General features: G+C 49.5%; 3 protein-coding genes across 3 annotated transcripts; 2 read left to right on the top strand and 1 right to left on the bottom strand.

Annotated features, from left to right (window-relative positions):
• Positions 1-3,863: 3,863 nt before the first annotated feature.
• FOBCDRAFT_251842 (uncharacterized protein) lies at positions 3,864-4,848 on the top strand (the record flags this gene model as incomplete). Its single annotated transcript, XM_059610971.1, has 2 exons — positions 3,864-3,890; positions 4,234-4,848. 2 exons carry the CDS (start codon positions 3,864-3,866, stop codon positions 4,846-4,848), a joined length of 642 nt encoding a protein of 213 aa, XP_059465403.1.
• A 213-nt stretch (positions 4,849-5,061) lies between these two features.
• FOBCDRAFT_227933 (uncharacterized protein) lies at positions 5,062-7,547 on the bottom strand. Its single transcript, XM_054705861.2, has one exon. It carries the CDS (start codon positions 7,388-7,390, stop codon positions 5,282-5,284), a length of 2,109 nt encoding a protein of 702 aa, XP_054561836.1. The 5' UTR covers positions 7,391-7,547; the 3' UTR covers positions 5,062-5,281.
• A 2,646-nt stretch (positions 7,548-10,193) lies between these two features.
• FOBCDRAFT_164951 (cytochrome P450) lies at positions 10,194-11,908 on the top strand. Its single transcript, XM_054705862.2, has 2 exons — positions 10,194-10,693; positions 10,747-11,908. Exons 1-2 carry the CDS (start codon positions 10,200-10,202, stop codon positions 11,747-11,749), a joined length of 1,497 nt encoding a protein of 498 aa, XP_054561837.1. The 5' UTR covers positions 10,194-10,199; the 3' UTR covers positions 11,750-11,908.
• The last annotated feature ends 2,431 nt before the right edge of the window (positions 11,909-14,339 follow it).

Below are 14,339 nucleotides of genomic sequence, written 5' to 3' on the forward strand. Positions count from 1 at the left end.
AACAAGCCGGTAGACTGGTGGACGTGGTAGTTGTCGCAGACTTCAGCCAACACGACCAGCTATAGGGAGGAGATGGCATATCCTTGACGAGGCAAGGCGAAGCAGATCAGATTATCAACCTTATGAATGAGTTTGACCTTATAAGCCTGCTCCCGAGAGGAACGAAGACATGGAGTGGTGGGGGATTTTGAGACAACAGTCGACCTGGTCCTTGCTTCCGCGGACCTAGTATCCTTGAATATCAAGTGTATGATACACGGTACAGAGCACGGATCTGATCATGGTGCCATTGAGACAGAGTTCGACGTCTCGGTCCCGGTACCGCAAGCTCAAGAACGGCTCTTGCTCAAAAACGCACCATGAAAGGAAATCAACGTTCGAATTGCCGCAGCATTAGAGTCTACCCTGGAGGAAGGTACTGTACAGCAGAAGACTGACAGGCTTATGACAGTGGTGCTAGAGGCGGTTCGCGCTCTGGCACCCAGAGCTAAGCCGTCACCTTATGCAAAACGCTGGTGGACCTCAGACCTCACGCAACTCCGGCATATATACACACACTGGAGAAATCGCGCTAGAGCATTGAGGCGAGCAGGATGGGCATGTCAAGAGCTTGAGGAGACGGCCAGAGGAGCAGCAAAGCAATACCACGATGCCATCAGACAGCAGAAGAAGTCGCACTGGAATGAGTTTCTAGCAGATAACGACAACATATGGAAGGCGGCAAAGTATCTCAAGTCTGGAGATGATACAGTATTCGGCAAAGTACCCCAACTCACAAGGGCCGACGGCACACACACAACCAACAACATCGAACAGGCTGATGAGATGTTAGCCACCTTTTTCCCTCCATTGCCGAACACATCGAAGAGGAAGGGAATCGATCCCAACGAGAATCTGCCATCCCCATGCCGGATATTACCATGGAGGAGGTGGAACGACAGCTCTTTGCGGCAAAATCATGGAAAGCACCTGGCGAAGACGGACTACCGGTCGTAGTCTGGAAACAGGTCTGGCCTTCTGTCAAGCACCGAATCTTATCGCTATTCCGCGCATCGCTAGAGGAAGGAGCGCTACCGGATCAATGGAGACACGCCAAGATTATCCCAATAAAGAAACCGAACAAGGAGGATTATTCGATCGCAAAGGCGCGGAGGCCCATATCGCTCCTATCTACCCTAGGCAAAATACTAGAGGCAGTCGTCGCAGAACGGATCTCACACGCGGTTGAGACATACGGATTGCTGCCAACAAACCACTTCGGAGCTCGCAAACAGCGGTCCGCCGAGCAGGCCCTGATGTTGCTGCAGGAGCAGATCTTCGCTGCTTGGCGAGGCCGACGGATCCTTAGCTTGGTAAGCTTTGACGTCAAAGGAGCCTACAACGGAGTATGTAAGGAGAGGCTCATCCAAAGACTGAGAGCAATGGGTATACCGGAGGACCTGCTTCGCTGGATCGAAGCCTTTTGCTCGGATCGCACAGCGACTATTCAGATCAACGGACAGGCATCCGAGATGCGAAGTCTACCACAAGCTGGACTCCCACAAGGCTCACCTCTGTCTCCGATTCTGTTTCTCTTCTTCAATGCAGACCTTGTGCAGCAGCACATTGACTGTTACGGAGGAGCGATAGCGTTCGTGGATGATTTCACGGCGTGGGTGACAGGTCCGACGGCAGAGAGCAACCGCGATGGAATCAATTAGATTATCAAAAAGGCGCTGGACTGGGAAAGGAGAAGTGGCGCGACCTTCGAGGCAGAAAAGACGGCGATTATACACTTCACCCGGAAGGCATACAAGTCCGACTCAGAGCCTTTTGCAATCAAGGGACAGCTTGTTCGGCCCAAGACCCAGGTCAAGGTTCTCGGCATGATTATGGATGCTGGCCTCAAATACAAAGAGCACATTGCACGGGCAGCGACAAAAGGTTTGAAGGCTGCAATGGAGCTGCAGAGGCTCAGGGGTCTTACTCCGAGGACAGCGAGGCAGCTATTCACAGCCCCGGTGGCCCCGGTGGTGGATTACGCCTTAAACGTATGGATGCACGCATGCAGGTATAGAAGAGCCAGCCCTATCAACCGGGTTCAGAGGATTGGGGCAAATGCAATCGTAGGGACGTTCCTCACAGTGGCAACAAGCGTAGCAGAAGCAGAGGCGCATATCGCCAGCGCACATGAACGGTTCTGGAGACGGGCCATCAAGATGTGGACTGATCTACATACCCTTCCGACAACCAACCCTCTCCGAAGCTCTACATCTCGCATTCGAAAGTTCAGAAGATACAATCGCTCGCCATTCTACGAGGTAGCAGTGGCACTCAATGAGATCCCGATGGAAGAACTAGAAACGATCAACCCTTTCACGTTGGCACCCTGGGTAGAACGGGTGCAGACTATAGTGGATGATGGGGATAGTTTAGGGACAATGCAAGCAGATCTAGGATGGGCGGTACGGGCTGCAGTGAGCAGTTCGGCGCGGAATGGGGTAGTCGGAGTCGGCGGGGTCATCGAGATCCCTGCCTCGGTGCGAGGAGGACCGAAGCTTGAGCGCTTTTCCTTCACGCTCGGCATGAGGACGGAGCAGAACCCATTTTCCGGACAACTAGCAGCGATGGCTTACACGTTGAGACACTTACCCGACCTTGAGTATCGAAGCGTGGCACTGTTGGCGAGCAACAAAGCCGCCGTGCTCACGGTCCGAAACCCTCGCCAGCAGTCAGGTCAAGAGTATCTTGGATGCATATATGATTCCACCAATGTATTGAGGGTCAAAGGAAACGTGGTGGCTGTCGTATGGATGCCCATCAGTGCTGAACACAGGCTCCTGAAAATGGCTAAGAAAGAGGCGCGAAGTGCGAGCCAAGACGGTGCCGTCCCGGCTCGGAAGTTTCCCCGAATGCGATCGACGACCCTGAACATAGCCCGATCGGGTCAGCGTGCAAGCAAACGGCTACCAGACAATGTTGGGAAATTTTCGAAGATGGTTGATGCTGCGCTCCCGGGCAAGCACACTCGATTGCTCTATGATGGCTTATCACGGAGAGAAGCCAGCGTGCTAGCACAACTTAGGACAGGCATGGCCAGATTAAACGGATACCTCTTCCGGATCAGCGTAGCAGCGTCACAGTAATGCGCATGCGGACAAGCGATAGAGACAGTAGAGCACTTTCTCTTTCGATGCAGGAAATGGACAGCGCACAGGACTGAGATGCTGCAGTGCACCGAGACATTGAGAGGGGACCTCTCATTCTACCTAGGAGGAAAGTCACCATCAGATGACGCCAAGTGGATGCCAAACATGCAGGCAGTCCACGCAACTATACGATTTGCAATAGCGACAGGACGACTCGACACACAATATTGAAGCCAGATTGCAAGAACCTCACCTACTTACTCTTACTAACCCACTCACGCCCTATACTAAGCACCCTGTGCCACAGAGGCGGACGCCGCTTCAGCCGCCGTAGATAGGACGCTGGACACTTGAAGAACAGCCTTCAAGCTAGTTCGCCGGTAATGTTACTAAAATATGGGAGAAGCAAGGCACAGCAGAACAGAAAGGAAAAGAGTAATCAAGGAGCAGGCGCTGTATGGGCTTGAGGACACGAATTTCATATTGATGGTGTAAAACCAAGGTTCAGTATGGGCTTTAGGAAAATGCGGACACAAATTGAGCAATGTGTGGCACAGCATGGGCTTGGGGAAACGAGGACGAAAAGCAGGCGTTGTATGTAAGCATTAGTGACTAGTGCCCTTTCGGTCAGAACAGGCCGCCGGGCGTAATAAATTGTATTGTATTGTATATGGGAATCTTTGGATCTCATGTACAAAGACTCGAACCCGACTCAGAGGTGGAACGAGCTCCTCGATGGGAAGTGGGCACACATATTTGACCGTAAGTGATAACTCTACCGTTTTTGGTCTTGTCTGACGATATAGAAACGCATCTGGGGTACGATGGGTACTGGCAGCAGCCAATGAGAAACACCCTGCCGGATTTGAGATTCGTTCAGGATGTCTGGCCCTCACTTGGAGGACAATATGGAGTGGGTATCGAGGAATCGAACGCTACCCTTCAGGGCGACAGCCGTTGGCATCCTTTGTCTACCAACGTGCTCAATCTCCCGCCCTTGGAACCTTATGGACCCCAATCTCGATATCTCGACGTCTTCTTTCGAGGATCCAGCTCCTGCAACTGGTTTGCCGCACCATAGGAGGACTACGTCTTGCTCTCACAGTACAATGGAACAGTTGGTGGACACAACGGCAGCGATAGCCGTGTCTATGTCACGGTTGACTGGGACAAGGCCCCGAAAGCTCCCAACACCACAGAAGTCTTCATCAACATAACGAGTGACTGTCGCGGCTTTGAGAGGTATGCCGGTCAGGAACCACGCGTGGTTGCAACAGTCATCAACCGAGAAGTGCCTGATGACTTTGAAGGCTTTGTTGAATCTGATGGACACGTTTCAATCGAAGCATCGCACTACCAAGACATATATGAAGGCGACTCTGACGACGAATCTGTCGAATACCACACTATCAAGAACTACGGCCGTACGCTTGCAGGTGTTGGGCTATACCCTCTCGATACTGAGACACTTGAGGTTGGTGAAGGCCCTGCTCTCGAGTATGAAATGTACCTCTTCAGCAACCACTCGGCCGCCAACGTTACGCTCTTTATCTCTCCAGCTGCCAACTACCTCGGAGATAGAAATCCGCTCGAATATGCCATCGTGTTGTTCCCATCTGGAGAGGACCAACCCGAACCGACAATCGTTCAACCTATTGGTCCGAACGTTGGCAGTAACATGCCCGAGGGATGGGGCTATGTTGTTCCCAATGCTGTCTGAGGTGTGCACGGAAACTACACAACATCTTCATTTGATATCCCCAAAGAGGGCGCATATACTCTCAGAATCTGGGCGTTGCTGCCGAATATTGTCATCCAAAAGATTGTGCTCGATCTGGGTGGTGTAAGGGACTCATATCTTGGACCACCAGAGAGCTTTCTGCTGGGGAGGGATGACCAGGGGTTATATAATGGGACATCATTTCTGAGTACGCCGGAGATTGTGGGAGGGATGTCTGGGTCAACTTAACCGGGTTACATGTACCATAGGTATCTTGGTTACGTATTACACCAGTAACAAAAGTGTGCATGCCCATACTCATGATGTGATCCGCCCGCAGCACTATCACTTTTCCATCCCTTGTTCTCTAAAACTAGATTTATGGAGGACATGATATAACCCTCAGCCTTCCCAAACGCACTCAGGCCGGTAATCACAGAAGCCCACACATCGCTAGAACCACCTGGTTAGAAGGCTCTTCTCCGTTCACATCCCCAATGTAGCCCAATCTTCCTGACCCGATCTTGGTGAAGGCAACTGCGGCCTCCGTAGACGTGGCCGTTTCAGTGTACCAGGCCGCTGTTCTCTCGATCCCACTAACAAACAATGCTTTCTGGCTATAGGTCCGGGTAAGTTGGCTTGTAAGATGGCCATCGATAACACCAGGTTGTAGACTGACGTCAGTCCGATGATAGGAACCTCTTTTCCACGGCAGGCCCAATTTAGCAAAGAAGCGGTTGAACTCGCCCTCATTTACCATACTGCTGAAACAACCCACTGCCACGACTGTAGCCCCTTCTCGAAGCTGGTCTATAACGCGTTCCCAGACCTTTTTGTGGCGTGTAATGGCCCCATCACCAACCAGAATGATCGGAGGAGACTCGCGACCAAGTATTTCTAGGGCGGCATCTGGAGTTGCGGCCTTGAAGAGCTTGGCTTTCGAGGTTAGGTGAGAGACGAGGTCGCTGCACACAGCGTCGAAGAACGACTCGCCTTCAAGACATAGTGCAAGTACATATGGGACTGATTCAGTCTTAGCAGTTGATGTCTGAGGAGTGCTCAAGGTAATGTCGTTGAACTCAGCTTTGGCCGTCTCAGTACGGGCAGCGTCTTTCGCGGCCGCATCAGCATCGGTATTCAGATCCCTCGGGATTTGCAAAAGAACAACACGCAGTCCCTGGGTCTTCCATCTGTCAACCTCACCGAGCAACAGCTCCCACAGGTCTTTGTTCTTGACGTCACCACCACTACGCAACTTCCACCCGTTGCGAACCCAGCCTTTACACCAGCCTGTAGCTCCCTCAACCACATAAGATGAGTCAGTTGCAATCAGGAGATCATCAAAGCCTTCTGCTCGCCAGTCGCAGAGACGTAGTGCAGCAATCGTTGCCCGCAGCTCCGCCCGATTGCTGGTGTCTATACTGACATGTCCAAAAGGGCCCATATCCTCAAGTCGACCAGACACAAAGCCGCGACTACCGCTGTTACTGCTTTCGGTTGGGCCGAACACAACTGACCAACCTGCGCGAGGATCTGGCTGTCCGTTGTTGATGCAGGCACCGTCAGTGTATACGAGTACTTGGCTCTGATTAGTGCGGCGGACAAACCGAACTGACTGGGTGTTGCCAACGTAGGTTGGAACATATTCCTCGAGCTCACGGGCGACCGGTGTCGTGTGATTCTTCTTCGAAGGAAATGCAAGACCGGTGCCACGCTTCCTCTCCAATTGTTGTGGCATCTTTCCCGGTTTCTCCGATTGTGTCGGGTTCGCATCACGGGAGCCAGTTGAGCCCTCATACACACGGGTAAAGCTCGAGGTATCAGCTTCGACCATGACGAGAGCGTCCTCGCTCTCTTGCCAAGCGCTTCGACACTGGTATACAACTTGTTCAGCCTCTTGTCGGGAGCCTGGACTGTAGTGAGGCGGAGGGGTACAAGGTTCGTCGTCAATCAGGGCCTCCCAGAAATAGGAATTTGCCGCATTGGCCTCGCGACAGAGCTCAAGATACTGGCTCCGTAAAGACGAAATCAATGTTTCGGCACGATCGAAGTTGGTGGAGTGCATCTTGTTACGTGCAAGGCTTCCGATGGGTCGATCAACATCAGCAAAGGATGGGTCTGGCTCGAAAAATTCCAAAATGCACTCTTGTTGAAAGTTGTAGACTGATTCACAGTCGAGATAGAGTCGCAGTTTCAGAAGCGTGAGGGCTACGAGATGACTGAGGCTGAGGTTCGAAACCCGAGCGCTGAGTTTAGTCAAGGATTCGAAAGCGTTGGCGCCGTGAAGGTTCAAGAATGGTGATCGAGAGCGAGCTTCAGGCCCGTTCCTGGCCCACCATTTGATGAAATCGTAGCACTCTTGCTCCCGGTCAAGTCGAAGAAGAACATGAGGGATAAGGTCGCGCAAGCCTAAAGGGTCTGTAGGATCTTGCCGCAGCATCTCGTTGAAGCGCTCGAGTGCGGCTTCTGAGGCATCTCGTGTACCGCGCTGAAGGATCTTGTCGGTAGCGGCGAACCGCAGCCTCATTGCCTGCTTGTTCATCCCGGCTGAGGTTGTAGTTAATGCAGCTGAGCCATGGATGGAAGGTTGATTTGAAGAGAGGCAGCCTGGTGGTGAAGGCGGGGCGAGTAACTGTTGGATACGCAGCTATACGATGGGGTGAGTGTATTAAGATGTGGAGCAGAATGTTGTGATGTTATTGATTGTTGACTTGATTCCTTTTTATCAGTCTGTCCGTGAGGGGTTTCACTCCTCTTTTGGATACAAGAATAATATTGCAATAAGGGAAATGGGGCCCATTCCTGTTAGATTGGCGGCTGGGAGTTGCTGGATTAGTGATAGCGCCTCGATAAAAGAAACATGTATTTTGTGGGTCCCCGGATATATCAATACCGGGTAGCGGAGAAAACATCTAAAAGGACAGAACAGAGACAGAAGAAGAAGGACGAGCTCCTGGGACTAGGTTGATCCTCAAGTGTGAAAATTAACCCCATTTTAATTGGACATCAACCCTACTCGCGTATCCAACATTTCCCAGCCGCCAATCTAACACTTGTCTGGCCCACTCGCTTATCATACACGTTAGTCTTATTAGCTGTCTCAACTGGGCCCGAAAACATTTTAACTAGGTTAGGCCATCGCCAAATATGCTTTAGTTCAATTCATCTGCGGGGTAAGATGTAACTACCGAATGTCTCGGTCTTGTGGACGCCCAATCTCGCTTCGTCACACCACTGTCATAACTATTCTTTCCATTAACGTGCATGATAAGCGAGTGTCGCAAAATCTCAACCTTTAAACTAAACACTACCATCAAAACACCACAAACTGTCTAATCGATTAAAATTACTCACTATTCTCTTCTCCAGATACCTCAATATCCTCCTGACATGTTCTTGCATTATGTCCCGTCTTGCCGCATACACTACAGCGCCGAACCCCCGGTCGCGCCGACCTTCCTTGACCACCATTCCTCGAAGATTCGGCCACTACCTGCATATCAACATCCATCTGATCAATTAAATCTCTTGCTTCCCCTACAGCCATCACTCCTCCTTTCTGTAGTCGGGTTCTTTTTGCCCTTCGGCGCCGGCTTAGTATCTCATTTGCATCTCGAACTTCTCCGAGCTCAGCCCTCAATAAGGCATTTTCATGCATTATTGCCTTTGTTCCCTTTGCAAGTGACTTCAGAGCTCCTAGTATTGACTCTGGGGAGCTACTTTGGCGCCTTCTGATTCGCCTGTTGAGGTATTCAGACTGAGATTCGGCCTCGAGAACTGTCTTTGGTGTCTTTGAAATCCAAGGCTGAGTCTGGCTGGCCTTCTCCACGGGAGGCGTTGGAGTCCGTAGCTGCACATCAAGCTTTGAGATCACACTTTCGGGGTCAAAAGGAACAAGCCCAGCTCCTCTAAAAGCCCCTCTGATATTCTTTTCGGTCATAGTAGCTTGAAAGGCGGCGACAAAGGCAGGAAAGAACTCGGTCTTCGAAATGTGATGTACAGACCTTTTGATCAGATCCTCAATTTCTCGACCATAGGCCTTTTTGAGCGGCCCAAAGCACCCAACATCGAGAGGCTGGAGCAGGTGAGACGCATGAGCCGGCATACAGAGCGTAACAATCTTGTTTGCCTCACAATATCTCTCAAATTCGACAGAGTGATGACTTTCGTGGCCATCAAGGATCAGAAGACGATAGGAACCAACTGATCGATCAGCTGTGCGTCGATCAAAGTGCCTTAGCCACTCAAGGCCCAGTTCGTTATTTGTCCAGCCATTTTGGCTCATTGCAATAACCCAATCGCGCGGAAGGGTAGGTTCTTCGTGCCAGTTGGCAAGGTGATTTTGGCCCGCGCCAATGATGAACGGTTCAATCGCCTGGCCTTCTGCATTAATCGCCTGAATGACGGTAATCCATTCACGGTTTCCAGGCTGCACTGATTTTGGTCTTCCAAGCTTTTCTGAACCTGTGACGACCATTCCGCTTGAAATCATACCCATCATAAAGCCAGTTTCATCAAAATTCCAAATATCATGTGATTGGATACCATATTTCGCAATTGTGTTCTCTACAAGCCTAAACCAATTGCGAATAATAGTTGGATCTTCACATTTAGCTCTCTGGTAGTCATACCTCCGAAATAAACGCGTCTTGAGCTCTGGTTGTCGCTTGATGAAATTATTAGCCCAGCGCGTGCCGACGGGTGATGCATTGCGGTCAGCGAGGAGACAATTGGCCATTGCTTCAACAAAAGACACTCGTGGGGGAGACCCTTGCGAATCTAGCTTGAGAATAAACTGAACTAAGGTCTCTTCTTCTAGATCAGAGAGTTTCCGAGAGTTCGGGACAATATCGCGTCGTGATTGAACGCCGCGTCGGCGGCGTTGTAAAGTACGGGAATGAACGTGATACATTTCTGCGGCGCGCCGGGCACTTAATTTTGGGTTATTTTGAAGGGCTTTAAGTGCAAGAAGGATTCTACCTTCGTTATTAGGCTCTGACATGCCTAGTGGTTGAGAATTATCTGATCGGATAGTGATGATGTAGGGTGAGGCATTTTTGCGACACTCGCTTGTCTGCGACACTCGCTTATCATGCACGTTAGCTTACCTCTCAATTTTCATCTCTTTCCTAGGACGAGAATCGCAAAAATAAAGCATCAATGGAAGTCTCGTGGCCGCTCGTGTTGCGCATAATCCTGTTGCTTTGCCTTGCTGGCCTAGCACGCTTCTTCTACCTCCTCCACAAAGTCCGCTCCAGGTTCCGAGCACTGCCTGAAACGCATGGCATTGTCAGTATCCTTTTCCCCCGAAAGCCTGGCAGTCAATATCTAATCGCGTCACCAAGCCAATTATGCCCCACTCGTATTTATTTGGACATCTCATCACTCTGGGGAAAGTCTTGGCCAAGTATCCTCGCGATGTTGCCGGATTCACCGTCCCCACCGTACTCATGGAAGAGTTCCCCGATGTCTGCAAGGCTGAACTCGTGTATATGGACGCGTGGCCCTTCTCTTCTCCTATGCTGGCAGTCTTTCATCCGGACATGATGGCGCAGTTCTGCCAGGACCCATCCATGCCCAAACACCCAATGATGCGGACCATGTTCTCACCCATGACCCAGGGAAAGGACCTGGTGACCCTGGAGAATCCGGACTGGAAGGTCTGGTGGGCGAGGCTCAACCCTGGCTTCTCTGCAAGGAATATTGTATCCCTCCTTTCCGACTTCATCGAAGAGATCCGGGTTTTCAGAGACGGCCTCAATAAAATGGCTGAATCAGGAGAGACGTTCAGACTGGCGGAGAAGACAATGAGGGCAACAGCCGATGTCATTGCCCGCGCAGTACTGTAAGCAACCCCCATAGAATATATAGGGCAGCTCCTATGCTAATTACAAGAAGAGGGGCTCGCCTGCAATCGCAAACCACCCACAGCCCACTCTACACCGCCCTCAAGAACCAGGTTTCTTGGATGATTGGAAGCCCAGTCAAACTCATCCAAAAGTTTAACCCACTACGGACTTTTGTGACTTGGAACAACAACCGCATCATGAATAACGAGGTGTTCCCGCATATTTACCGACAGCTCAAAGAGACGGATACACCTAGCATGACTAAGACGATCAACAGCCTTGCCATTCAAGCTTACAGGAAAGAGGTACTGGAGCAAGGACGAGTATCCGACAAAAAGTTCCTCTCTGACGCGGTTGCGCACCTGAAGATATTCATGCTTGCAGGGCATGACACAACATCTACCGTGCTTTGCTACATTTATTATCATCTCCACAGAAGCCCATCTGTCTTGGCTGCGCTGCGGGCTGAGCGTGACGCCGTGCTAGGAGAAGACCCAGCTCGTGCAAGTGCAGTGATTAGCTCAAACCCTGCAATCCTCAACCAGCTTCCCTATACCTCCGCTGTCATCAAAGAAACTCTTCGTACACAGCCCCCCGTTGGATCCGTCCGGTCAGGCTCTCCCCGCCTCCTCCTGACACATCCAGAGACTGGCCAGAAATACCCCACTGCTGGTTACATGTTGTTATCTGCCATTCATGCTCTGCATCGCAACCCGGACTACTGGTCAAATCCTCACAAATTCGATCCGCAGCGCTGGCTCACCAAAGATTCCGTGCCAGTCAAGAACTCGTTTCGGCCGTTCGAACTGGGGCCCCGAAACTGTATTGGGCAGGAGTTAGTACAGGTTGAACTAAAAACGATCCTAGCGATGACTATTCGGGAGTTTGATTTGACACCCATATATGATAATACGGAAGTCTTTGGTGAGCCGGGATATATGGCTGATCTGCCAGGTGAGATCACCTCGCACCCAAGAGATGGCATGCCAGTTAGGGTTGTATTGACAAAACGCGGCGTCGATTCTGTCATCCCCTTGGCACGCAGTAACTAAATCCACCACCAAATCTGCTAATCTATGATGGTCGGGTTGACCTGTGCGTTCGAAAAGCACAAAAGAACAAATTTCGACGCAACACCTCCTAACCGTAACAATGCGCGAGCTAAAAATACTGCAGCGAAAGCTTCCATAAGTTGATTTAATTGAAGAAGTTACATTTTTTTTCCATCTAAAGCGACCTGTAACGGGTAAATTATGTTATGTTATGTATATTTTTCGTCCGGGGGGCCATCGGCCCCGAAAGTCCCCTATTGGGGCACAGGACGTGCTGAGCTAGAGGAATTACAGTCTATCTATACGCTAATTACAGAGATATTTGGCCCTAACGGCGGCCAATACATGGGCAACTAGGTGCCCAAATAAAATAGCGCACCAGGTGCCCAAATTATGTCAGCAATCGTCGCCCCGATTGGCCAGCGCGCGTTAGACATGACCGACGCGACCTGCGCTCTGTATGATAGCAACACAGCCAACGAAAATGGACCAAAGCCACCGGCTTGCCTTCCCGGACGATGCCCTCCCGCCTGAAGGCATATACGAATCCCATGAGTCTCTATTTGCAGCCATTAATTCTTGGGCGAAACCTCGAGGTTATGCGTTCACGACGGGGAAATCATTAAAGACGTCAAGTGGCCGCATCAAAGTCATATTTGCCTGTGATCGAAATAAACTCCCACCGAGCACATCTATTACACGCCAACGCCGCACTTGTAGCCGAAGAACCGGCTGTAAGTTTTCAGTGCTGGCCAAGCAATCATTGGATGGAAATACGTGGGTCCTAACAGGGCTGCCGTCAGATCAATCAAATCAGATTAGGACGTAAATCTGAACTGAACTGATAATTTGCCCTCTACATCTGATCTGATTGATTGATAGATAGATATCTGATATATAATAGGTCACGTGGAGCTATTCCCAGCCTCACGATTCTGCCCGTGGGATCTGACTGCCTTGTTGCTTAAGCATACCCCCCCCAAGAGTAACACACCCTCCCCTTATCCAGTTCTTCAGTAATTGGATCGACTCAATGCTCGAGAGAATGTCGCTGTGAGCTGACTGTAAGCTTCGCAAGACTGAATGTTCTCTCACAATCGGTTGACATGGCCGGGATTGCAAGGGCATCCAATGCAAGTCTACTCAAACGCGGGATTGCTATGATCAATCCACAAAGTCTGGCTAAACCTATGCCGTATCAGAGCGAGAGGTAGAAAAAAGGGGTGATCTACCGTATTTACTCACGAGATTCGGAACGCCCTGTGGAGTCAACTACCGTTCTTACGGCTGATTTAGCAGCATATAATTGGCTTTTTGGATTTAACACGGCTATAATCGACTTTTTGAGAGTCTAAAAAGGAATTAGCCACTTAGTACATGGCATTTGACTCCACAGGGCGTTCCGAATCTCATGAGTAAATACGGGTATCTTTAGATTCGCCTCTACCTAAGACCCCGGCAAGCAAGGGTCCAGGACCAATCAGCTCCGCTGACCCCTGTAACATTGTAGCGTTTCAGGAAGAGCCACTCTCTCCGGAGCCGGAACATACGGATAATCCGGTGTATCTAGGGTAGCCGCTCTCCATTCAGATATATCAGATGTACAGACGTTGTATTTGAATTGATTGATCTGGCAAAATTCCATATCTGATTTGAATTGATTGATTTGATTGATATATCTGATTGTTAATCTGATCTGACGGCAGCCCTGGAAGCTATCCCCAGCCCTGTCAAGTTCCCCCAAATACCCTAACCAACTAGCGGAGAAGATCCCAGATTTTCTTGACTCCCCGAAGCGGCGTTTTCATAGTAACTGCATTCTTAACGTTGATGAAACGCCAATTCCTATTGAATACATAGACGGGTCAACATACGCCCCAGGGCTGCCGTCAGATCAGATCAACAATCAGATATATCAGTCAGATTAATCAATTCAAATCAGATATAGAATTTCATCCGATCAATTAATTCAGAACAAGTGTCTATACTTCTGATATATCTGATATCCCTTGCATAGAGAGCGGTTACTCTAGAACTTCTAGATCACCTATATATATGCTCTAACTCCGGAAATATATATAAACTATTATTAGAGTATCAGCACATCCTTCTTTTATCATTACACTTTCTTATTAGATATATGTTAAGAAAGTAGCCTTATCTACACCTAAATCCTTAATAAGTGTATAATAGATACCTTAATTTGCGCTTTACATAGTTATAAGCTACAGTGATGGCTTTCTTTATAATAAGCCTGCTTACTGCTCTAGACTCTATTGATTTAAGGATCTTTACTCCTGCTAATCTAAACTGAGGAGCCTATATAGCCCTCTTATAAAACAGCCTTACAGCTGTGAACAGCACTATTAGTGTTTTACTCAGTCTTAGGTAGATAACTTAGATACTATTATTATTACTTAACGTGCTTGATAAGCGAGTGCACCAGACAAGCGAGTGCACCACCGCACTGTATAGCTAAAAATAGCCTACCCTATAACATCTAGCTACCTTAAATAAAATAGTTAAAAATCTAGAAAAATTTATTTTATATATTTAATAGCTATTTATCTATAAAAGTATTTTTCTTAGA

Source organism: Fusarium oxysporum, chromosome VII (genome assembly GCF_013085055.1).
Source record: "Fusarium oxysporum Fo47 chromosome VII, complete sequence".
NCBI lineage: Eukaryota > Fungi > Ascomycota > Sordariomycetes > Hypocreales > Nectriaceae > Fusarium > Fusarium oxysporum.

Coding starts and splice junctions, on each gene's coding strand:
- FOBCDRAFT_227933 (XM_054705861.2), bottom strand. CDS start 7,390: ATGAACAAGCAGGCAATGAGGCTGCGGTTCGCCGCTACCGACAAGATC.
- FOBCDRAFT_164951 (XM_054705862.2), top strand. CDS start 10,200: ATGCCCCACTCGTATTTATTTGGACATCTCATCACTCTGGGGAAAGTC. Junction 10,694..10,746: donor GTCATTGCCCGCGCAGTACT/GTAAGCAACCCC, acceptor AATTACAAGAAG/AGGGGCTCGCCTGCAATCGC.